The sequence below is a fragment of the Phacochoerus africanus genome, chromosome 3 (genome assembly GCF_016906955.1).
Source record: "Phacochoerus africanus isolate WHEZ1 chromosome 3, ROS_Pafr_v1, whole genome shotgun sequence".
NCBI lineage: Eukaryota > Metazoa > Chordata > Mammalia > Artiodactyla > Suidae > Phacochoerus > Phacochoerus africanus.
The window spans coordinates 97569404-97595731 of record NC_062546.1 but is presented as its reverse complement, the minus strand read 5'-3'; the positions used below and the strand labels follow the sequence as shown (position 1 = coordinate 97595731).

At 43.2% G+C, this 26328-nt stretch overlaps 1 protein-coding gene across 10 annotated transcripts in view; it reads right to left on the bottom strand.

Annotated features, from left to right (window-relative positions):
• FBXO25 (F-box protein 25) overlaps nucleotides 1-26328 on the bottom strand; it is a 111108-nt gene that overhangs the window by 29638 nt on the left and 55142 nt on the right. For 2 of the 10 annotated variants that reach the window (XM_047772208.1, XM_047772215.1), the window contains exons 1-3: nucleotides 14271-14358; nucleotides 13226-13330; nucleotides 6480-6620 (exon numbers count right to left, since the gene is read on the bottom strand). In XM_047772208.1, coding sequence (XP_047628164.1) covers nucleotides 6480-6613 — 134 coding nt within the window. In that variant the 5' untranslated portion in view covers nucleotides 6614-6620; nucleotides 13226-13330; nucleotides 14271-14358. Of the gene's footprint in view, nucleotides 1-6479; nucleotides 6621-7391; nucleotides 7411-13225; nucleotides 13331-14216; nucleotides 14371-26328 lie in introns of those variants that run through there. The other 8 variants (XM_047772213.1, XM_047772214.1, XM_047772209.1 and 5 more) reach the window with 8 other exon arrangements.

Genomic DNA, 26328 nt, shown 5'->3' with positions numbered 1-26328 from the left:
AATAATATAACACCTAGGAATAAACTTCTGTTTGTTTTTTAGGACCACACCTGCAGCATATGGAAGTTTTCAAGCTAGGGGGCCAATCAGAGCTGCAGGTACCGGCCTACACCACAGCCACAGCAATGCCGGATCCGAGCCACGTCTGCAACCTACACCACAACTCACGGCAACGCCAGATCCTTAACCCACTGAGGCCAGGGATAGAACCCGCATCCTCATGGATCCTAGTCGGGTTTGTTACCACTGAGCCATGACGGGAACTCCCCTAGGAATAAATTTAACCAAGAGGTGTTTTACACTGAAAACTACAGGATAATGCTGAAAGAACTAATGAGGACAAAAATAAATGAAAACATATTCTGCGCTTATGAACTAGATGAGTTACCATTGTTAAAACATCCACAGTACTCAAACCAATCTACAGATTCAATGCAATCCCTATCAAAATTCCAATTCTACTTCACAGAAATAGAACACATAGTCCTAAAATGTGTATGGAACCACAAAAGCCAAAACAATCTTTAGGAGGAAGGAAAAAGGTGGAGGCATCATGCTTCCAGCTTATAATAAGCTAAATTATGAAACTACAGGAATCAAAACACCACAGTACTTCTGTCCCCCTTCCAGGGAAGGACTTGATTGCCCTGGAACGTGGGTGAGGAGGGGCTTCGTGCCTACTGCATTGGGACTTGGCTGGGAAGGGGAACCTCTCTAAACCACTCCAGAGGGAGGCGCTACCCCTTCTTCTACGATGCCCTTGCTCAGAAGCCGGGATAGTAAGAACATGCAAGAAACTTCCCAGGTCCGGAGCTCCCATCGTGGTGCAGTGGTTAACGAATCCGACTAGGAACCATGAGGTTGCGGGTTCGGTCCCTGGCCTTGCTCAGTGCTGTAGGTTGCAGACGCGGCTTGGATCCCGCGTTGCTGTGGCTCTGGCGGGAGCGGCCCAAGAAATAGCAAAAAAAAAAAAAAAAAGGAAATAAACTTCCCAGGTCCAATCCCCAAGAGGGCAACAGGTGTTTGTCCCTAGCACCACAGGTAAATTTGACTGCTCTGGAATTCCTGAGTAGGATTTTAAGGGATATGTCCTTTTGCGTCTGGCATCTTCCACTTAAAATGTGTTTAAGATTCATTTCTACTGTTGTATTGGCAGTTCTTTTAATTGCTGAGTGACATTAAATTATAAGAACATATGACAACTGCTCTACCCATTCTTCCATCAAGCCCACACTGGCTGTCGCCAGTCTGGGGTGCTGTGAATAAAGCCATCCCTCTACACTGCTGTCAGTCTTTTGGACATATGTCATGTAACTTTCCAAAGTGGCTACATTTTACATTCCTACCAGAAATGTGAACTTGGGGAGTTCCATTTGCTCCACATCTACACCACCATTTATTGTCAGTCTTTTTATTTTCAGTTTCTTTTTAGAGCCACACCTGCAACACAGGGAAGTTCCAGGGCTAGGAGTCGAATCAGAGGTGCTGCCACAGCCACGGCAACACTGGATCCAAGCCACATCTGCAACCTATGCCACAGTGGACAGAAGTGGGAATACATGATACTAACTCTTACACACTGACCCCTGCGTCTATGCCCCCAACCCCACCTACAACAACAACAACAACCACCTGAGTTCACACTGATAGCGCCAACACCAATCCACACCAGAGGGTAAATTCTAGCATTATTTTGTGACTTCTTTCTCCAAAGTGAAAGATCTGGCTCTCATTATCCACACTTAATTTCACTCATGGCTTAACCCCAAAACACATATAAAGTAGTTTCAGAATTGCTAACCCACACCCTGGGATACGAGAAGCAAGTTCACCAACTAGAGTGTCTGTCTATAGCCTGACAATATCCTATCAACACAGTTTTCCAAAGTTCCCATTAGGTCAGCTCCTTTTTCCACTCTCACCTCAGTGTGGTTATGGGGTTCGTTTGCAACACAATCACACCCATATGTCACAGTTTAGGTCATCTTGGGTACCAGCTCCCCATCACACACATCCTGGTGGCTTTTTTTTTTTTTTTTAAGATTTACATAAGAGTAAAATTCACTTTTTGTGCAGCACAACTCTATGTTTTGACAAATGCAGAGTCATAAATGGACCAGCAAGTTCCCTATGGGGCAGCTCCGCCACACCCCCAAATGCCTCCTGACTCGTTCCCCCATCTCTCGACCCCTGGCAACCATCAGGCTGTTTTTCACCCCTCCCGTCCCTATAGTTTTTCTTTCCAGAATGTCATATAAATGGAGTCACACGAGGGGTTGAGTTTTTCTCACTAAGCAAAATGAACTTAAGATTCATCATGTCATGTGAATCAAAGCTTCAGTCCTGTCACTGCTGGAGGTTCTTCCTAGAGAGCTGGCACTGCTGCCAGAACGGTCTCTCACCAGCTGAAGAGTGTGGGTTACGTCCAAGTTTGGGCAATTACTGAAAAACACTGCTATTAAGTTCACATAAAGGTACTGGGTAAACATAAACTTCCACTTTTCTTGGGTAAATACCTAGGAGTGATGCTGGCTCATATGGCAGCTATATATTTAACTTAACAAGAAACTGCCCAACTATTTCACAAAGCAGCTGTGCCAGTCTACACTCCAAATTTAGGACATTCTTGCCAGTATTCAGTACTGTCCTCACCAGCATTTTAACGTTTTGTTTTTTAACCTTAGCCATTGGCATAGGTGTGTAATGGCACACCTGTTATCTGGAGGGAGAACAGCTTCTCAAACCACCAGGAATATGGGCAAGCTTATCTAGGCCCTAGAGCTGTCTCATTCCCTGGAACTTCCTGCTGCATTCCAAGCTGGTCTGCTGGCTCCCCACTGCACTGTGGCCTCAGACTAGCCGCAACGTGTCTTCCCAGGTTGCCTGTAATTCCCTGGTGACTAATGATATTGAGCTTATTCTTCTCCGCTTATTTCCACATGTGTGCTAGCACTCCATGTATGTTCTTTAGTGAAGCGCAGGTTCAGATCTTTTGCCTGTTTTTTTTTTTTTTATTGAATTGTTAATTTTCTTATTGTTGAGTTTTAAACACTAACTTGAAAAGATATCTGCAATTCCGCGTCCCCTGCAGTACTGTTTACAACAGCCAAGACATGGAAGCAGCCTAAGTGGCATCGGTGAATGAGCAGTGTGTACATTTGCGCAGTTACGCATCACATGAGGCATGTATACACAGTGGAATAGTACTCGGCCATGGAAAGTATGAAATCCTGCCAGCTGGGACAAGATGGACAGACCTGAAAGCACTGTGCCAAGTGAGCTGTCAGAAACAGAAAGACAGGTACTATATGATTTCACTTATATGTGGAATCAAAACAAACAAAACCCCATACAACCAACTCATAGAGAAGAGACTGCAGACTGGAGATGGCCAGAGGTGGGGGTAAGGATGGGCAAATGCGTGAAGGGGGTCAAAAGGTACAAACCTCCAGTTATAAAATACATAAGTCTCAGGTATGTGATGTACAATACAGCATAGTGACTATAGCTAATAAAAGTAATTGCATATTTGAAAGTCACTAAGAGAGTAAACCTTAAAAGTTCTCATCTGAAGAAAAAAAGTTGTGTAACTATGTGTGGTGACAGATGTTAACCTGATTTATTGTGGTAATCATTTCACAATGTACACAGATACCAGATCATTATGTTGTACACCTGAAACTAATATACATCAACTATACCTCAATATGGGAATAACTACTATCACTGGGAGCTATAATATGGCCATATAACTAATCCCGGCACTATAAAAAATGATGTGGGAGTTCCCGCTGTGACACAGTCGGTTAAGAGTCCCACTGTAGAGGCTCAGGTTGCTATGGAGGCGCATGTTTGATCCTTGGCCTGGGAACTTCTATATGTGTGGGTGAGATAAAAAAAAAAAAAGTAAATCAACATTTAGTGACATGGATTTATTCCCAAGAAATAAAAAATAAGAGGATGAGCAGTGTGGTCGGATGAACGCACACTGGTAACAGGAGCACAAATCAATACCGCTCCATTGGAAAATCACCCACCACCACTGTCATTTCCACTTGGGTTACCACACAGGCTCTTAGGAACAAGCCCATCTGCTCTGCCCTAGCCTCTCTGTGGTCTGTTCTAACACAAAGCCAGGAGGAGTGAAACAAAAACCTGGACAACCCCCTGTGTTCCAAACATCTGACCAACCCTCCCCCACCCTGGGGGCCCTCAGTGACTGGCCTTGGCCATGCTGCCATCCCACCACCCCATCCCACCCACCTGGAGTCTGTGCTGATCTGCCAGAGACCACACCTGCCTTGGGGTCTCTGCCCTCCCTCCAGGCCTGGGAGGCCCTCTCTGACCCACTCAGCCCACCTTCCCAGGGAGGCTCCTCCCTCGACATTTCCATACACCACCACCCACCCTCAGCACCCTTCCCTCCCACACAGGCTGTTTCCCCTTCACAGCACTTAGGACATGGAGCTGGTTCTGTCCACTGTTTGGCTACCCAACTAGAATGTAAGCTCCCCAAAGCATGGGTTGTGCCCGTTCCCATTTACTGCTGGATCCCAGCTCTGGGGACACCTGGTAAATGCTTGACCTATGGTGCAGACTGAGCATGCACAACAGCGTGGTGATAATGAACCAGAGGCGTCTCAGGTCTGGCTCACAGAGGGATTTGTCTACACACCAAAGGAAAGAGGTAGGACTTTCCAAGGAGCCTGTCTAGAGCAAGGGGAGGGGCAGCTGCATCCTTCCTGTCTACAAGCAAAGCAAAGGGATCTTCTCCCAGCCCCTCCCTGGGAAGTGTCTGGAATACGCGCTAGGCTGGGAGGAACACATTTTCTGTTCACAAGGAGGTAATTAATAAAACACATCTCTGATCTAGACATCCTGTGTGTTCTGGATGAAGTTAATAAAGATGAAAACTAAAATTCCAACTGGAAGGTTCTGAGAACAAGTCTGATGTCTTCAGACTCCTTGACGGCGGCCCCACTGTGCTCTCTGGCAGAGAGTGAGTGAGCTGACCACAGCCACGCTCTGTAAAACTCATGTAAGGCTGGTAACCTCCTACACTGTTAGTACAAAGAGAGGGTACCCAGATCTGCAAGGCACTGGCATGGGAGCAAAGTGCTAATGGCCCCTCATGTCACCCTGCTAGACGTTCCACGGCTGCCATGACACAGCCTCTGTCTTTGTGAGATGCCCACAGAGAGGCTGTGCCAGCACTACATACTACTTCAAAGAATTTTCCAGTGATGTGAGAGGTGAGTGGGACCACTGGTGGGAAGGGAGGAAGGGAGATGGGAGGACATGAGTTTGTCATACAAAGAAAACAGGTCTTGACTGTATTTCTCTAATTCTACGTGTATTACGAGAAAAAATTAGTCTTAGACATTTAAAACATGTTTGAAATGAAGGTAAAAAAAGAATAAATGAGGAAAAAAACACATGCAATGCTGTAGTGCAGAAGTAGCAATAATGCTACTGACATTACAGTTGTCACTGACATGACATTACAGCTGTTTTTAAACTGACATTTTAGAATTCAGAATGGCAGAGAAATGCCACAATATAAATTCAACCAATATTGTGTTATCTTTACTATAATCTGAAACATAAATTTCTGCTTTAAAAAAGGCAAAACCCAATCTCTAGTCTAAAGGTACTAAATTCCTGTCAGAAAAACAGATGACCTGTCAGTTCAAAATACACAATTGATAATTATGTAAATGTGAGATAAAAACAGGCAATGAAATCAATGACTAAACCCATGACACTTTGGAGGAAGAAGCCTCCAGACCTTTCCAACCCTCCAAAGGCCTAATCACCCTTGTGATGGAGACTGCAAGTCAGCATATGGCCACACCAGCCTGCTTCTGTGTCTGCCCCATCTCTGACTTCCATCTGGACACACGGCCGCCAGGAGAAAAGCCACAGCCCCCAGTTCCATGGTGGCCAGCACTTGAGCAAGTGTGAGGGGATGCCCCCTCTGGCAGAGTGCAGATGTGGGGGCATGACTCCCCCTGAACCATGCAGATGAGGCTACACTCTGCAGATGGCACAGCAACAAGACCAGCTCATCCCACCCCCCAAGCACAGTCACCACAGCAACTCAGGCCTCTGAGAGGGAAACACACTTGTCTTGCATAAGCCACCATTACTATGGGTCTCTGACACATGCTGCCAAAACTGTATCTTGTCATTGCTTCAGATTCCTCAGCTGTAACGGAAGGCTAATAATAGTAATAATAACTAACACTCAGATTATTGTAAGAATTAAATGTCCTAAATAAAAAACAAGAAAGCAGCCTGTGGGGGAAGGGGGGGGGGTCCTAGGCCATCTACTAGACCCAGACTTTAGCTACCAACTTGTTTCTCACACAGGCCTAGTATTAGGCAATTCTCAGCCACATGGTAAGTTTCAGGGTCTCAACAGACAGAAGCATAAACGTGAAGCAGGAGATGACACAGCTCTGCTTAGCTAGACTCACATGCTGTGACTGATGTTACATGGGTTACTCTGTCTCTCAAGCTCCTGACTCCAGGATTCACATCTTTTCCAGCCATCTTCTGTTTTAATCCAACTCCATCCAGGAGATCTCCAGTCCTGACCCAAAAATGGCATAGTTCTCCTATTTAAAAAAACGGTTAATTTATGTTAAAAATATGTAACTGGTAAAACTTTCTTTTCATTTACAACATTAATTTAATGAACTCTTAATATTTAAATGTCTGTACATGGTGAAAAAATAATGCACACAGCACAGTGTCTCAGTTGTACTAAAATGGACAGACAAGTGTTGGCAGATTTACTGGCCCAACCCTGCATATGTCATCAAAGGTTTACCAGAACTGATCCCTCAGCTCATTCCCAAACAACAGGCAGTCGGAGTGAGGAAGAAAAGCGAATACTACACCACACAGGAGTTGCCTTGTGGCACAGCAGGCTAAGTATCTGGCATTGTCACTGCAGTGGCTCAGGTTTTATCCCTGGCCTGGGAATTTCCACATGCCATAGGCACAGCCAAAATAATAATAATAATAATAACAGAAAACCCTTGCCAGAAATTAGAAGCAACATAACATGAAACAGGATACAGCTCAGTTTGGCTGAAGCTGCCGATGTAAGGGAGGGAGAGAGACTGGCTGGAAGTGAGAATGGAGAGGCAATTAAGGGACAAAGTCAAAGGAGCTGGACTTTACTGAGGGCACCAAGCAGCCAAGAAATGGACCTCAGCAGGGAGGCGATTCAACCAGACCTGAGCTTTACAAAAAGAACTCTTATTACTGTGTCTTCACAGTAGTAAGTGCCACTGGAAACACTTCCATGTTTACAGTCTGTCTTCCTCTAGAAAACACAGTGTCTGGAGTTCCTGTCGTGGTGCCGTGGAAACGAATCCTACCAGGAACCATGAGGTTGCAGGTTCAATCTCTGGCCTTGCTCAGTGAGTTAAGGATCCAGCGTTGTCATGAGCTGTGGTGTAGGTCACAGAAGTGGCCCGGATCCTGTGTTGCTGTGGCTGTGTATAGGCTGGCAGATGTAGCTCTGATTCAACCCCTAGTCTGGGAACCTCCGTATGCTGTGGGAGTGGCCCTAAAAAGGAAAAAAGAAAAAAGAAAAAGAAAACAAAACACAGTGTCTTACTCAACTCTGTATCCCAACCACCTGGACCAAGCAGGCACAGAAGAGTAGCTCAACAATCACCACATGAATGATGCAAATACAGATCCACAGCTCAGAAGAGAGTGCTAGAGAACAAGGTAGCAAAGCCGTCAGCATCTAAACAGTACAGCCACAGGAACAATGTGACAGGGACCAGACAGGGTGGGGAAAGAAAAGAGCCAAAGAACAAGCTCTAAAGGTCACTGATAAAGGGACAAGCAGATGAAAATGAGCCAAGAAAGGTGATCAAGGACTTGCCCTATGGCGTAGTGGGTTAAGAATCTGTCATTGTCACTGAAGCAGCTCGGGTCACTGCTATGGTTTGAGTTTGATCCCTGGTCCAGGGAACTTCCACATGCTGTGAGCGTGGCCAAAAAAGGTAAGGACACAGAAAAGGAAGCGGGGGGGGGGGGGGGGGGGGGGGGCTCGTCACCCAGTGGTTAGGATTCAGCACTTCTACCACTGTTGCCATGGTTCATTCAACCCCTGGTCTGGGAACTGAGATCTCACATCAAGCCACTGCACACTGAGGCAAAAAAAGAAAAAAAGGAAAAAAAAAAAGCCATAGATACAGGGGAAGTGGGAAGGCAGGAGTAGAATGGATTTAAGAAAGAAATGATCAGATGCAAGGGTTATAAATATGCCAGTATTGTAAGACTTAAAAAGTATACATTGTATTTAGCTACAAAAAGATAGCTGATAACAAGAACAGTTTTAATAGACTAATATGTTATATTTATAACATAGAGTACATGAGAGACCAAAGTGTTCAAATACCATCTTCCAAATACATTTTTTGGAAAATGCCCATGATATGTGGAAGTTCCCAGGCCATGGATCCAATCCCTGCCATGGCAATGACAATACCAGATCCTTAACCCACTGAGCCACCAGGGACCTCCCCTTAACAAAAAATAGGCTATTAAATAGGCATTGATACTGGCTTAGAAGAGACAAAAAAAAGTTTAGGAGAGAAATTACAGGTCCTCAAAAATATTCCTGGGTCAACTACGAGTGCTCAATATGAAACAAAAAAATGAAGTAATTTTCCTTTGTAAGAGGATGTCAAAACCTTGCTAAACTAATTAATAACCAGAACACATCTTTTTAAGTCATACATTATTTAACTTGCTTTAGAGGATAATAAAAATAATTCCTTAAATCTCAGCACTATTTTGATAAGCCTCATCTTAAGAGACTTATTTCAAAACTAATTATCCTAAAATGCAAAAGCCACCACCCATGTCCAATCAATCCAGAGTATTTAAGAGTGTGTCCAATAGTATGTTTCTGATATTCTGATTTTCATGAGGTTTCAGACACAGACCAGAGGACACTCTTAGAAAGAAGGCAAGTACCATGATGGAGCAAGTAGATGAAGCCTAATGGCAAATTTAGTTTCATAAAACACAAACAAGAGAAAATGTCTATTAGAACCATCTCTAACAATTGCCAAAGTATCTCTCAGTATATTCAAACTGTGTTTAAAAAAAAAAATCAAGGGGCAACTGTGCAGAATTTTCTAATAAGCCAAATACAGGATTACTTCAATGACAAACATTTAAACACAGACTAAATGTGTTATTATGCTACATTCCCTTAAGGGTATACTAATACATCCTTAAGTGGAAAAAAAAAAAAACTTCCCCTCAATAATATATGTAAATATATTTTTAAAATATATATGCATATGTGCAAATGAATTAATAAAGACATAAATATTTAGTTACAAAGTACTAAGGATGTAATTTACAACATGATAATTAACACTGCTCTACATTATATATGAAAGTTATTAAGAAGAGTAAATCCTAAGAGTTCTTATCACAAGGAAAAAAAATACCTTTTTTTCTATTTCTTTTTTTTTTTCTTTTTCAGCTGCATCCACAACATCTGGAAGTTCCCCAGGCCAGGGATCAAATCTGAGCTATAGCTGCAACCTATGCCACAACTGTGGCAATGCCAAATCCCTACCCCACTGCCCCACAATGCGAACTCCGTTTTTTTCCTATCTCTTTAATGTTGTATCTATATGAGATGATAGATGTTCACTAAACATACTGTGGTAATAATTTCATGATGTACACAAGTCATCATGCTCTACACCTTAATTTATACAGTACTGTATGTCAATCATATCTCAGTAAAACTGGTGTGAGGGGGAGATGTAGATGTAGAAAAATGTCCCTTGAAGAATTTTTTTTAACAAGAACTGTAACAACTATAAACAATTAAAATATCTAAAAGAGGTCTTAAATATATGTATTACACTGGGATGCTAAATGGCTATTAATAACAATTGTGTGGAGATTTATTAAAATGAAAAGATATTCATGGTATATTAACTGGAAGAAGCCAAGTTTTAGGAGAATATATGCAATACTAATATGTATTTCTAAATGTGGGCACAAATTTACACATATGCATAGAAAAAGTCTGAAAGCAGATACAGCAAAATGTGAACAATGAATTTCAACCGATTTTACCTTTTTTTCTTTGGGGCATTTTTATTTTATTATTTTTTTAGACGAATATGTATTACCCATGTGACAATTTTTATAGAACACAACTTGCTGATCTGAAAGGGAGAAATGGTGATGTTGTTAACTATGTCAATCTTCCTGATGCAGTTGAAGAAATGTCCCCAGTATGTTTCCTTTCTTCTTTTGTGATTTGTACGCTCACACATTTTACAGATTTTTTAGTTTTTTCTTCTCTTGTAGATTTTAGAAGTCTTCATATATTTAAATGAATGAATTTGGTTTCTCATCAAAAATATATGTAAATATGCATACATGAAATCTCTCATGTGAGTACTAAAGTAGTAAGGAAAAAGTAACTAAAGAAATTTAGAGTAAAAAGCAAATCACCTGGGAAACCTCTGAAGAGAAACTAGGATATAAGCTTGGCCTAAAACAGGGTTAAATCTGGAGTGGATGGAGAGGACAGGAAAAAGATGCCAATCACAGAAATGTAGATGAAAAAAATATGAAGATGGACTACAAGTGACATGTTTGAGAATAAGCAGAAGAGGCGGCTGAAATAGAGACATCTGCAGGAGGACTGGCAGGTTGGCTTGAAAGTGAACAAGGAGAATGCTGACTATCAAAAGTACTGGACTTTATTCTCTGAACAATTAAGTTTTTGAGCAATCTAGCGATGTAAGCAGTGCTGTTTTGAGACTAATTTGCCAGGGCCTGAAGGGCAGACTGAATAGGAGAATGGAGGCAGAAAGAACAACTAATTAAGCAACAGAAACTTCTTTACTCCACCTCAGCGAAGAAAATGTTTAAGACTTGATGACACACAAACAGTGCACTTGCCTATGCAGACACTAAGCCCACTTACTACCCAAGGCACTTATATTCAGGCCTCACAAGCAACCCCTGTAACATTTACACGAAGTTTCTACTGTAAAGTTAAGAGTCAGCTTAGGGTTTCCAGTAAAATAATCAATTTCTTTACAACTACCAAAATTCTAGAGATAATTCATGTTGACTTTAATAGTTCTGTGAGAAACAAACTGGCCTCAACTTTACAGCTGCTTAAGTGTATTTCCATTAGTTAGAAGGAGTGAAATGCAGCTTAACGCATCACAGAAATGAAAAACAGTACATTTCCAAGGGTTCTGTTTGCAACACAAAGGAAAGTATTTGTTTTGAAACAAATGTGCATATTCCATATATTCATAGCTATGTTTAGATGTATCCATTCCAGAGATGTCATGTTACACTCTTTGGAAGACAGTGAAGCTTTATTTTAAAGTATAATCCTTAGGCTTTATACTTTAATCTTTTTTAAATTGAAATGTATTTGATTTACAATTTTGTGTTAGTTTCAGATGAACAGCAAAGTAAGTTATATATATATTTTTCAGATTCTTTTCCCTTACAGGTTATTACAATATGTAACTTTCTATAATACCTATATGATATTTACATACTTTCATAACTTACATATAATCCTTATATCTACACTTTAGGCTTTAGTTCATGAACCAAAGCAGACTCTTGAAGCACAGTTATTACAAACAATAACAAAAAAGCTATTGGGGAACATGAAAAAAAAAAAAGAAAGAAAACACACGAGTTGCAATTTGAAAGGCCTGGATCTCAAATTTTCAAAAATATCCCCAGTCTGAGGAATCTACCAAGTTTGCAAACAGAAAAACAATATTGCTAAACTTTTAGAAAGATGAAAACCCACCTATTACAAAAATGTATTTATTTGTTCTGCTAAAAGATCTGAATTGCTAAGATTTTATACATTTAATTAAAATTACCTTTGTTTTGAGAATTTCCAAATACAAAAATAAAAACTAGAAATTACTCCTGAAAATTATTAAATGCATAAGAGCAACCACCCAAAGGGTGGCTATTCTAGTGAAACAGCCAGTACAACTTGCAATTTTTGCACATTTGATGACAACTGATGTCAAAGAGCATGAGCCATCTGCTGTAAATCCTCCCTTCATCTCCAATTATCTGGCAGGACAAGTGGGTAAAGCACTGCAGGAGAACAGCACTTTATGAAGTTCACTTGCCAGCAGAAAGTCCTGCACCAGAAAATCAGCAGTAACCAAGAAATGTCTTTCCTTAGGCAAGCCCACTTTTTGTTAACTAATGATAACAGTAGCAAACATTAAGGGCATAGGTGAGGCCTTACCCTAGACAATTTGCCTCTGTTATTTAATTCTCACACTACCTTATAAGGTAGAAAACGTTACAATCCCCATTTTAAAAGTTTAAGCCGCACCCACAAGGCATATGGAGGTTCCCAGGCTATGGGTCAAATCAGAGCTACAGCAAAGCAGGATCCAAGCCGATTTTGTGACCTACACCACAGCTCACAGCAATGCCAGACTCTTAACCCACTGAGCAAGGCCAGGGATTGAACCCGCCACCTCATGGTTTCTAGTGGGATTCGTTTCTTCTGTGCCACGACAGGAACTCCTAAGTCTCTATTTTATAGATGAAGAAACTGAGGCTTTAACAGATACAAACTATTGCCTTTGGAATTGATTAGCAATGAGATCCTGCTGTGTAGCACTGGGAACTATGTCTAGTCACTTATGATGGAGCATGATAATGTGTGAAAATAGAATGTGTACATGTATGTGTAACTGGGTCACCACGCTGTACAGTAGAAAAAAAATTGTATTGGGGAAATAACTATTAAAAATAAATAAGAAAGAAACAGGTAAAGTTTGACAGAGCAGGGATTTACACTCATGGACTCTCACTCCATGATCTAAGCTTTATCACTGTATTTTATAACAGCAATTCCTAAACATCCAATAAAATAGATGTCATAAAACTGCAAAGGGTGTTTGCTTACATTTTTTTAACCTTGTATGACATACATCTCTAGGTATGATCTATAAAAACACCGAGACAAGAAAAAATGACAAGAAACTTAACTCTAATAAATTTGAAAAGGCTACATGTATTTTGCTATTTAATATTTAAGTCAGATGAAGACGAAATTGAATAACCATGCTTACCTCAGTTACTAAACAGATTTTCAAAACAATAAAAACTGTAACTAGAGAGCAAGAGCTCTCGGTATACTTACTGCACACAAACAAGAAACCACCAAGATACAATGAAGACAAAAGTAAGGCAGTTTTATATTCAGAGAACAGCTGGCAAAGGAGTTTCCTTCCCCATCATTTCTCACCTGTCATCAAAAATTTTGAGAAAATAATTTTCATTGTTTTGAGAAAAGAATTATTGGTCCTCGATAAGCATTTGCTTTCTCTATTGCTTTCTTTTCCTTATAAGATTTCCAAATAACTGAGGGTCAAACAATTTGGGGTCAACGTGACTATGGCTTCTAAGTATGCCAGAATCTGATCTAAAAGAACATCAAGAAATGGTAAATCAAGAGCTGAGAAAGAGAAATGGGATTTACTGCAAGAAAGCCTGTGAGATGATCACAGGCGCTTCATGGAAACGGAAAACATGCACCCCCCCCCCCCCAAAGAGAGGAAAGCGGGATATGAAAGAATAAGAGAGCGTGTCATTTCTGATAAAGGCTGGGTGGTAAAGATTTGGAAGATGCAAGAAATGAGGGCTCCAGAGGAAGAGGCACAGGAAGAGACACGATTCCCCAAATCCTTTAAGATTAGTTTGAAAACGGCCAGGGTTGGGAGAAGGGTTAAAAAGGAGCTCACTGGAAAAGGAGGGATGCAAAACTGAGGCATCAGCTCAAGAGAAATAAACAAGAAAACGACTAACGAGAAGACCTGAGTCAAAGCCGTGTGCAGGGCAGAGGACCGGGAGCCGCAGAAGGACAAGGTCGGGCCAGGTGCCCGAGAGAGGGTGGGAGGGACACAGAGACATGAGTGGGTAGGGCGGACGCCGGGAGACCCCGGGTCGTGGAAAGGGACGCCTGCAGTACGCAGAAGGGGCCGACTTGGCGGGGGCGGGTTCAGGACCCAGGGGAGCGCGGGCTGCTGGGCAGGGCCTGCTCTGCAGAACCGGCGGGGGTCCACGGCGGTGTGCGTGGAGAAGGGGGAGGGGTGGGCCACGCCGTGTGGCCGGCGGACTGCCTCGGTCCCCACCTGACGCGCGGACGCCCAGAGTCCCCAGCCGGTGCGCGCGTCGTCCGTCCTTACCTGGCGCGCCCACGCCCACAGCCCGCACCTGACGGCGGCGCGTCGGGAGTTTATTGCCGGAAGTCGCTCGCCGCGTACCGGGGAACGCCGCAGGCAAGCCCCGCCCCCAGCCGCGCTGATTGGCCAGCGCGGCTCCGCGTGGCTGTGTTGCTACCCTGATGCCTGAGTCTGAGGAGCGCGCTTGCGCAGAGGGCGTCGCCCTCTTGGGCCCAATTTGCCCACGCCCGCACTTGTGCAGTGGGCGTGGGCGGGCCCCAGGTTCCATGTGTTGGTACCTGGCAGCAGAGAAAAGCGTTGGATACTTGGTTTTTTACTCCCCAGTCGACGGCAGACGGATACTTAAATCTGCTCACCCAACCTGCCCAACTTTCCAACCCAACTGCTGCCCAGAAATAGTCTGAATTTTGAGAATGTAGCTTTTATTTGTCCTCAATTCACCTGTACACCTAATTGCTAGAATACAGAGTTTTAAGGCTTAGGTGCTTTCTATTTATAAACGATTTAGAGTTTTGCTCTTCTCTTTGTGGAAGGTTGGAGGATCAAGTCTCAACCTGTGGGGTTTTCCCAGTTAGGAGAAAAGAATGTGGGGTAGTAGCATTAGTGCCACAAGTTCATGTGCTCAACACATAGTGAGGCCAACAAACTAAAACGGGTTTGGAGCACAGAAAGGTTTATCAAAGGGCCAAGTAAGGAGATGGGTGGCTTGTGCCCCCAAAGCCCCAAACTCCCCCAAGAGTTTCAACAAAGCACCCCCCACCCCCCCCCACACACACACACCCCACACTCTCAGCATTGTGGAAGTTCCTGGGCTACAGCAGCAACCCAAATAACTGCACTTACAACACCTTATCCTTAACCCTAGTAGATAACTCCTCAGCAAATAATTTTTAAAGGCCAGGGTGTCACAGGAGTTAACATCATCATTCCTTAGGCTCCAGGAGTTTAGGGCTGTATGCTCATGATCCTCAAGTAGTTAACATCTTCCATTTGGTGGGGGGTTTTCACGTCTGTAAAACAACTCAGGAAATATTCACTAGATACTATTATCTGGGTACTTCAGAAGGGAGCTAAAGCAGAGGATGTGGGGATCCCCTAGGATCCTGCTCAGGTACTGTGGGAGGGCAGGGGAGGAAGGAGCATGGCTCTGGCCTCTGCAGTGTGAGCTCCTAGGGTTCATATCAGAACTGAGGTTATTAACTAAGGCTTTAATCTTTCTCTGCTTCACTATTCCTAGCAGTGGAGACAGTAGTGGTGTTTACCTCACAGAATCATTACAATTAAATGAATTAATATATTCAAAATATTCAAAGCAATGCCTGGTGTATGGTAAGCAGTATATAAGTATTTGCTCTTAGTATTTTTTTTAAATAAAATGTGCATTTGCATATTTGGAACTCACTGCAGGAAGCACATAGTAAGTATTCATATTTTAGAAAAATATTTTTGTAAACTATTCCTGATGTGCTTATTACAGTAGTGTTCTTTGACTACATGCCTTTAAAATACTGTAACAGTGATTGTGGGCAGCAGGTCAGCAATATTGCTTGCATATCCCCAATTTAAGAACCAGTCCCTTTGTGAATCAATTACACTTTAATTAAAAAATAATAATCAGTGTAAAACTACAATGTCACGCTACATGTCTCTATAAATTTGTCAAAAGCCATAAACCGCACATCCCTAAAAGCAAAACATAACATAGAAGTTCCTGCATGGAGCAGTGGGTTAAGGATCCAGCATTGCTGCAGCTGTGTTGCAGATCACAACTGCAGGTTTGATCCCTGAACTTAAAAAAAGGTCCCCCTTCTTTTCTTCCTCTTTTATGCCTAGAGATTATTCCACTGAGTGGACATAACAGTAGTTTAGATAGTCTCTATGGGTAAGCATCAGGGTCTTTCCACCATATGGTGGTGATGGGGTCTTGGCTTGGCAATGTCTACCAAAATTCCACATGCAAGCAGTTATATTTGTCCTAAGAATTCCAATTATAGTAATTTACTTGCAAATACACCACCACAAATTTTAAAAATAAACAAAAAACCCTCATCCATACAGTTATTCATTATTTTTAATGGCGTAACCTTGGAAAGAACTTAATACTCACTACACAGCAGGCTCTATGCCATATGTTCTGCTTGCCTTTTCCTCAAAATAACCCTAGAAGGTCAATCTTATTACCATGTTTTGAAGATGAGGCCCAAGGCTTCCAAAAAGATCAGTAACCTTGCTAGGACCATACAAGTAGGCAGACATGGATCAAGGGTGGTGAAGTGGTTTGTCTGACACAATCCACCAGCCCAGGGAAGCTCCAAGGAGCAGGCCTGTTTTAAGTGTTCCTCTTTTCCCCCAGTACTTCTAATCTTTATCATTCAGTAAACAACCACAGTATCTTGTAACTTCTTTCAGTTATTTAAATCCCAACCCACACTGCCCTTGACTTAAAAAAAAAAATCTATTTTACAAGAAGATTGTAAGATCTCTGAAGGCAGAGACTAAGGTCTTACACTTTATGGAGTCCTGAAAATCTACTCTCTGTGGAGAAGAGTGGGAGAGACTGGCCACCCACCCAGCTGAAATTATTGTATCTGAACATAACAAGAGCTGAAACACTGGGAACACATCCATCTTCAAAGTTACTTCAAATGTGGTATTGAAGTTGGCCTGTCATGGTATGGTTATTTCCATGCTGGCATATGCTTCTTTCATTTCTCTATGGCTTTACATGAGAAGCAGGCAATAAAATAAGCTATGATAGACTGTTAGAACCACGAGAGAACTTTGCCATGAAGCCTAAGCTCTCCTTGTAGATGAGGCCACACCTTCAAGACTCGCGCAGCTGGTGTTGGAACAGGGCGCTGGAGCCAAGCCTCCCACTGAAAACACGCTTCTCTTTTCCTGACAGGATAGAGAACAAGTGTCTGCTGTAATCTGAGCCTCAGATTCCCAGATCCCTCCCCCTACACCACAAATGCTAGTGCACCCCACTCCAGGAGTTGGGCTTGGATGCTAAGGTGTCTGCAGCCTATTACCCACAGCATCTCTGAGCTGGTTTTCTGACTGGCCCAGACTTCCAGTCCCCTCAGGTCTCTTGCCCATCATGATGCTGTCCCTCTGCTTAGTGGGGGCACAGCTGACCAGTTCCTCCTGGGAGCTAGTGCAGAAGCGCAGCCTCGGGGTAAGGTGGGCAGTCTGTTCAGGAAACCTTCCAGAGGTGAGACATGAGCAGAGCACAGGCGCTCCAAGAGGTTGAGCGGGAAGCTGCAGGGGCGACAGGTCAGTGTGAACAGAGAAGATGAGCATGGCTGCTGTTTGACCAGCAGGTGGGTGAGGAGACACTGCAAACAGTGTGGCTTGGGGAAGCCAGGAGAGAAAATCAGTTGTGGGTGAGCGCGCCTGTGACCCCACCAGCCCCACGTGGAGAGGACCTGTATGGACGACCGAGAATGCATTGTGAGGGGCACAGGCTGTGAGGCCACGCAGCCACCTAGGAGATGTCCAGCAGTGGTAAGCCAGCTCTTCAGAGGAGGGGAGAGAGGCCCTGATTTGCAGTGTTGGCTAATTTCATGGTGTAAATACTCCCTTCATGGCCAGTTTCAAGCCACTGATATGACGTGATGGAATGAGAAGCTGGGAAGATGAACAGGCTACCGTGAATCACCAGGGGTCTGTGTCAGCTGAAAGCCCTGATGGCTGCTGCTATTTCCCATTTCTTAATGAGACCTCATCCTAGTGTATTTTTATTAGAGTGTTTATAAGTATCATATAGTCCAATCATGATAATTTTCTGTGTTTCTGGTTAGGGTCCCTAGTGGTACAAATGAGGACAGTGGTACCACAGAGACCCTGTCACCAGGGCTACAGTGAAAACTTAATAAATTGAAGACAGCAAAATTGTCCACTGAACAGCTGGGGTTTCCAAGCAATTTTGTCAGCAGAAGTTTACTGCTTTTTTGATTGAATTGAAAAAAAAAGCAGAACGAATAGAAAGGCAGTATTTTAAATGCATCTGGGTTTTGGGGGTTTTTTGGTTTGGTTGGTTGGTTTTGGTTTTGGTTTTTTTTTTTTGTCTTTTTGCCATTTTCTTGGGCCGCTCCCACGGCATATGGAGGTTCCCAGGCTAGGGGTCGAATTGGAGCTAAAGCCTCCCGCCTACTCCAGAGGCACAGCAACTTGGGATCCGAGCCGTCTGCAACCTACACCACAGCTCAGGCAACGCCAGATCCTTAACCCACTGAGCAAGGCCAGGGATCAAACCCGCAACCTCATGGTTCCTAGTCGGATTCATTAACCACTGAGCCATGACGGGAACTCCCAAAATGCATCTGGGTTTTAGTAAATCATCAAAGTAATGTGCTACATAATTTTGGAAAATTAATTCTGGTCTGGTTATGAGCAATAAAATGATGAAATAGTTAATGGGCTGCATTAATCATTCTCCCAATAATGTCTAGGAGAAAAGGAAGTTAAACAAATCCAGCTTTAAAAACCAAGTGGAATTGAAATGGGTGAAAATGTCAACAAATGATTCTTATCTTTTGGAGAAGTGTCTAATGCACACATGGAAATAAATAACCGAAACACAGAAATTTCGCTTCTCTGCTCAGATGAAAACCACAGCCTCATCTAAAGTGCTGAAGATGGCAAGACGGAGAGAGAGTTCTTGAGCCATCAATAGTCTCCATCTGAGAGACCAAGTTGGTGAAAGCCAGCCGTGGCCTGGAGAATAGGTTTGTACAAGGGCCAGAAGTCGTTTCTGTGTCCACCGGGACCTAGTCTCACTGGGACGTCATAAACAAGTGAGGCATCTCCTGACCAGTGACAGCTCACCTTTCTCTAGCTGCAGGCCCATGGAGCCTCATTCCAGGCATCTTAACCCACCTCGAAGGACAGGAGAAGCAAAGAATAGCAAAAATACCAACAATTTTTCTCAGTCTCTCTACAAATGATCTTTGCTTTTACTCCCACATAAAAGCCAGGGTAATGTAAGTGACATGAGCCGTGGGTGGGTATAGCATCCTTGAAAGTCTAATATTTCAGGATGATGTAAAGAATGACATGCAGGAGTTCCCGTTTTGGCTCAGCAGTTAATGAACCCAACTAGGAACCATGAGGATGTGGGTTCCATCCCTGGCCTGGATCAGTGGGTTAAGGACCCGGCGTTGCCATGAGCTGTGGTGTAAGTTGCAGATGCGGCTCAGATCCCATGTTGCTGTGGCTGAGGGGTAGGCCAGCAGCTGCAGCTCCAATTCAACCCCTAGCCTGGGAAGTTCCATATGCCAGTGGGTTCGGTCCTAAAAAGCAAAAAAAAAAGGCAACTTCTCTTCTGAAGTCATTCTTCCTGGAAGCACTTCTCTACTAGGTTTGAGCAGACTGAAGGAAAGAGAAGCAAAGTAAAAGCTAGGAGCGCATTTAGGCAGGGAGCCCAATCCTGGGTGCATATTTGATAAAAATCCTGGAAAATCTTTGAGGCACAGCCAAACTGAGGAGGGGGGCTCAGGACAATGACTTATACCACGAGTCAGAGAAGGCAACTGGACAGCTCAGTCAAGGGAGGACCAGGAGAACAAGATGATTCCTGCATTTCTGGGGAGAGCGTTGCCCCCCACAGATGGAGAACTGTACAGAATAAAGTCAGAGGTGATGATCTGATGTTACTGCAGAGCTAAGGGAATCCACAGGAAATCTGGAAAAACAAGGTGAAATTATAGTTTCTAGAGAGAACATTCCAGGCACCATTACCTTCCAGTGCCTGCATGTAACTAGATAGTTCTATATGGTGTAAATTGCTATTTATTTTTCTCTTTAAGATACCAGAAGCAACCTCCTATTTTTTCTATTATCAGCATCATTACCCTTGAAAAATGAAGATGAGGAGTTCCCTGGTAGTGTAGCAGTTAAAGACTCAGCATTGTCACTGCTGTGGCGAAGGTTGGATCCCTGGCCCAAGAACTTCCACATACTGTGGGTGCAGGCAAAAAAAAAAAAAAAAAAAAAAAAAGAAGAAGAAGAAGAGGAAGTTAAAACACTCCCAATAAACAAAAACTGAGAGGATTTATAACTAGCAAAACTGCCCTACATGAAAGACTAAAGGGAGTCCTCCAGGCTGTAGGGAAAGGACACCAGACCGTAACTGGACTCCATGTGAATAAAGAAAGAAAAGCTAATAAAGGCAACCACATCACTAAATTCAAGAGATGGCACAGTGTATGTTTTGGCAGTAACTCTTTTTCTGCTCAGTTCTCAAATTATCAGAAGGACCCTGTTGGAACACAGAGTTAGGTGCATGTTTTTTCTGGGACAAGGAGAGTGACACAGTTATTGATTTGGGTGCTTGCCATGTACTCCATTATCAGTGAATGAGTGGAGGGTTCCCTCTGGCCATGTGGAAGTGAGTTCATCTGCCCAGCTATTAGCACTTTAGCTGCGGGATGTTTACATTCTTTTGTTTTTATTCCCCACACCCATTTTTGGCAAATTAAATCATATTAATTCATGTTTAGGAAACGTGTGAGAAAAGAAATCACAAAGTTGGTTCTGCCTGGAGCGCTGATATTGTAATCCACTTGTGCATAAACAGATTCTTTAAACTTCTAGGACAGAACCAGGCAGAGCACTTAGAACATAATTTAGGACCTTCTAAAAGCCACCTTAAAAGAAGATGAGGAACAATTAAAATGTGAATGTCTCAACGTCATGTTAGTAGAATCATCAATGAACTTGCCTGGCGATTTTCAAAGGCAGAGAAATTTTGGTACCAAAATCAAATTTTGTCTTCAATTGAACCCAGATTGACATTTTCTATTATGTCATGAGTGGGGTTCACCATTTTATACTTTCACTCAAGCCCCCTAAATCAGCATCACTCACCAGCTGTCAGATACCTTGCCCTTATTGGAGGGGGCTTACATGTGTCCTGGGCCATGGTAAATTAGCTGGTTGGCTGGGACTTGATGAGACTTTTGTGCACAGCTGGTATCTCTTGGCTCCATGATCCACGGGTGACATGTAGGTAGCTACTGATGGAATTTCCCAAGGATTAATGTGGCTATCCTGTCAAGTTGCCCCGGGGGTGGTAGCAAGTCTTGAAACATTAGCTTAGTTTCTGTTCGTTGGCCCCACTATCTCATGTTGACACGTTGCAGCAAAATAAGCCAGACATTTACCCTTTCCTCTGCTTCTCCATCCAACTCTAAGAACTACTTTTCAAGGCAATGTGGATATTCTAACTAGCTCAAAGTCATGTACAAGGGAGTAGATAAAAGAGAGTCAGGAAGATCAATATTTCATACCAGGAGAGAAAGTACACTGGTAGCAAGAATTCAGCCAGTGTTATGAGCCAAACAGCCTCAAGGTCCATGGAAATTAGATGTATTTTAAAGAAAAATCTTCCAAGAAAAATAAATAACTTACTTTGTGCGGGTGTTTCCCCTTTGAAGGACAGTTGTGCTGTCTACAATAGTTGTTAAAGCTATCAAACCTTAAAATGGTATTTATAGGAAGGAAACAGATTTGCTGTGATTCCTGCTGTCACTAGTAAAGTGCCCCCTTGCTCTACCTTTTATTATCCTGGGATGGAAGGAAAATTGCCCAGTAGACAGTGCCTGCACAAGATCTTGCAAAAGCTGGGCTTTCAGATAACTTGTAAGTATCATACACTTACATACAAAAGTCTTCCTACTTTATCAAAGTTCTGCTCAAATGTCACCTTCTCATTAGACCTACCTTTAGTATTTCACTTAAAATTGCAACTTTCTGAGTTCCCGTTGTGGCTCAGCAGTTAACAAACCTGGCTAGTATCCATGAGGATGCAGGTTTGATCCCTGGCCTTGCTCAGTGGGTTAAGGATCCAGCATTGTCATGAGCTGGTATAGGTCACAGACATGGCTCAGATATGGTGTTGCTTGGCTGTGGCATAGGCCAGCAGCTGTAGCTCCAATTAAAGCCCTGGCCTGGGAAGCTTCATGTGCCACAGGAGTGGCCCTAAAAAAAAAATTGCAGCTTCCCCCAGACACTCTGAAACCCCCTCACACTGGCCTGTTTTTTCACCCTTATTAGTTTATGAGTTCATGAATTTATTTATTACTGCTAGGATATAAGCTTCGCTAGGGCAGAAATTTTTTTCACATTTGTTCACTGATGCACCCCAGCTCCCAGGATGGTGCCTGGTACACACCAGACACTTAACAGATGATTGTTGCGTAAATAAATAAATAAATGAGACACATTTCTTATAAAAAAAAAAACGTTAAATATGCAGGTTCTTGTTCTGAACCAGAAGATTCCTTTGATCTCAAAATACAGATACTGTTGCTTATTTACTTGATAAAGTTTAATGTTTCTGTGGCCTGAATGTTTGGATCTCTCAGAATTTATAAGTTGTGAAGTTAGACAGTGAAAGACAAAAATCATATGATATCACTTATATGTGGAATCTTTAAAAAAAATGATTCAAATGAACTTATTTGCAGAACAAAAACAGACTCACAGACTTTGAAAAACTCATGGTTACCGAAGGGGACAGGTGTGGGGGAGGGGTGGGCTGGGGGTTTGGGATTGGCACACACACACTGAGGTATATCGAATGATTGACCAACGGGGACCTGCTATATATCACAGAGAACCCTACGCAGTATTCTGTGATAGTCTGTGGGGGGAAAGAATATGAGAGAGAATGGATATGGGTATATCTATGACTGAATCACTTTCTTGTACAGCAGAAATTATCACAAACTTGTAAATCAACTATACTTCAATAAAACTTATATAAGTAAATATCAAAAAATTCATGAGTTGAAATCCTAATGCCTAATGGGATGCATTAGGAGGTGAGGCCTTTGGGAGGTGCACAAGGCATGGGGAGGAGCTCTTATGAATTACGATGGAGCCCCCCTGACCCAATCCCTTGCTCCCTCTACCCTGTGAGGACACAGAAGGTGCTGGATCCAAACCTTTAGAACAATGAGAAATAAACTTCTGCTGTTTATAAGCCACCTAGTCTGTGACATCTTGTTATACCGCCCAACACACTAAGATAGATGTTCTCCTTACTTCCTTCATTCGCTGTAGAACGTTAAGTGTTAATTTGCTAAAGCAATCTTTAGAAAGAAGGACAAAGCTGGAAGCATCTGATTTTGGACTATATTGCAAAGCTAAAATAGTTAACACGGTGTGGTACCAGTGTAAAAATAGACACACAGGTCAGTGGAACAGAATTGAGAGCCCAGAAATAAACCCAGGCATATATGATCAATTACTCTACACAAAGAAGGCAATTACAGATGCTGCTTGAATAACACAGGTTTGAACAGTGCAGGTCCACTTATACATGGATTTTTTTCAGTGATAAGTACCATGTACTGTACAATCCAGGACTGGTTGGATCTGAGGATAAAAAGGGCCGACTATGAGTTATACTCAAGTTTCAACTGTGTGGAGGGTCAGCGCCCCCAACTCCTACATTGTTCAAGGGTCAACTGTATATACAAATATTGAATAATTATGTCAAACATCTGAAGCTAATATAATGTTATATGTCAGTTAAAAATTAAGTAAATAGGAGCAGTGGTTAATGAATCCGACTAGGAACCATGAGGTTGCGGGTTCAGTCCCTGCCCTTGCTCAGTGGGTTAACGATCCGGCGTTGCCGTGAGCTGTGGTGTAGGTTGCAGACGCAGCTCGGATCCCGCGTTGCTGTGGCTCTGGTGTAGGCCAGCAGCTATAGCTCCGATTCGACCCCTAGCCTGGGAACCTCCATATGCCAAGGGAGTGGCCCAAGAAAAGGCAAAAAGACAAAAAAAAATTAAGTAAATAAATAAAACACTTTTAATCATGTCCCCAAAAAAAGATATTAATTTGCTTTTGCTCCGCATGAAGATTTCCCCATATTAACTAGAGATACAAGGTGGGGATGAGGGAAGAGGATGCGGAACAGGAGACATGTGAGCATAAACAATAAGCAGGGGCAGAAGATGAAAAAGGAGGACAACCAGCCTGTGGTTTATAAAGCAGCAAATATGGAAAGATCAAATACACGTGTGTCAGCCTGCTCTTGGTTAAATAGGCTTTGATGAAATCTGTACAACACACGTGATGTGAGTTTTATGGAAACTAAAACAATGGGCCAAAATGTCTTTCTAAAATTGTTGCTTAAAAAGGAGACAGGTTGCATATTTTAAAATTATTTATCACCATTTTTTTCATTAAAACAATATAATAGATGGGATGTACTACACCTAATAGAAAGACCTAGAAAAGCCTAAAGAAACATCTACAGGAGTTCCTGTTGTGGTTCAGCAGAAACGAATCCAACTAGTATCCATGAGGATGCAGGTTCAATCCCTGGCCTTGCTCAGTGGGTCGGGGATCCAGTGTTGCTGTGGCTATGGTGTAGGCCAGCAGCTATAGCTCTGATTTGACCCCCTAGCCTGGGGGCGACCCTAAAAAGCAAAACAAACAAACCAAAAAACATCTACAAACAATCCATAATTCCACCACTCAGAAACCACAGTTATTTTAAAATGAAACCCTGTTTTTAAGCCTCAGATAGTTAGACAGGGAACACTTGCCTTTGGAAACAGAAAGCTCCAGGCAGGGACACATGTGCTTTAACTGAGTTCATGTGTTTCAGGACAGCCTCCCCCCCTCCCCCCACAAGCTACTTACATTAGAATTACCTGGTGCATCTCTTTAAATGCAGATTCCCAGGTACTGTCGTGGGTACTGGGAATTTCCGGGGTGAGGTCTGAGCATCTGCTAATCTTCAGGCCACTCAGGAGATGCTAGTGCTCAACACAGTCCAACTGCTGGCCTAGATTTGCTGGTCCCAGATTTGCCAGGATGTATGCAATATGATCACTGGACTAGCTTGTCAAAGCGGCCGTCCCGTCCCCACGAGATTCCGTCCCCTTGATCGTGGTAAAACCTGCACCCTTCCACTGCCCAGAGTCCTTCCAGTTGATTCTGTGGAGCCAGATTTGGAAACCCCTGCTTTAGGACAATTTTCTATTTTTGTTAAGCCCTCGAACTCTTTGTTCCAATGACCAGGCTTTCAACCACACGTAAAATGAACAAAGGCTGCTACTGCTGGAATCAGAGAAATTTGGGCAAAGCTTGGGTCTCCAAGGTGCTCACAGGGCCCAGCAGCCCAAACGCCACTGCCGGGCAAGGGAAGGCCCCATGGGCGGCACACAGGGCCCTGCTCAGCGGCCGGAACTGCAGCCTCTGAAACTGTCATATGTTTGACCTTTCACAGGGGACACAGCAGAGAGGCCAGCATCTAGCAGTCAAGTCATAAACACTTATGGAACAGATGAGGTCTGAGAGGAGCAAAGCCCAGTTCACTCAGGTGTCCAATGTGCTCTGGCACTTGGCCAGTGTCAGTGCCAACATGTGACACAGGAAGACAGAATCAACTCGACGGGTCCTGGTCTGTACACGCTGTGTGTGCATGGCATCCTGTGAACAAGGCTGGTCTCACAGAAAACGAGGGCTCTTGCAGCAAATGGTGTCGGGAGCACCAGCCACAACTTCTGAGACAAAACTAAATGTGAAATTACTCAGCACACTTGACCCAGTGTCAGACCCCAAGAGTGCTTTTCATGGTGGTGACAGGAAAATGGTAAAAGTATTTCAAGTAGCCTTTTGGTTAGAAAAAGTACAAAAATAAGAAGAAAGCATTCTACAGCAGGGCCTTGCCAACAGTGCAGCAAACCAGAATTGTCTGGCTCTCCCGGCTTCTGGAGTTTAACTTAACCTGTGCTTTGGTGCCCCTTCTGCTCACAGACTTCTCCCCAGAAGAGGTTAGACGGCGCCCTGAAATTTCACATGGGTGTACCACCCAGGTTAAGATACAGAACACTTGGGGAGTTCCCGTCGTGGCGCAGTGGTTAACGAATCCGACTAGGAACCATGAGGTTGCAGTTCCCGTCGTGGCGCAGTGGTTAACGAATCCGACTAGGAACCATGAGGTTGTGGGTTCGGTCCCTGCCCTTGCTCAGTGGGTTAACTTGCAGACGTGGCTCGGATCCCGCGTTGCTGTGGCTCTGGCGTAGGCCGGTGG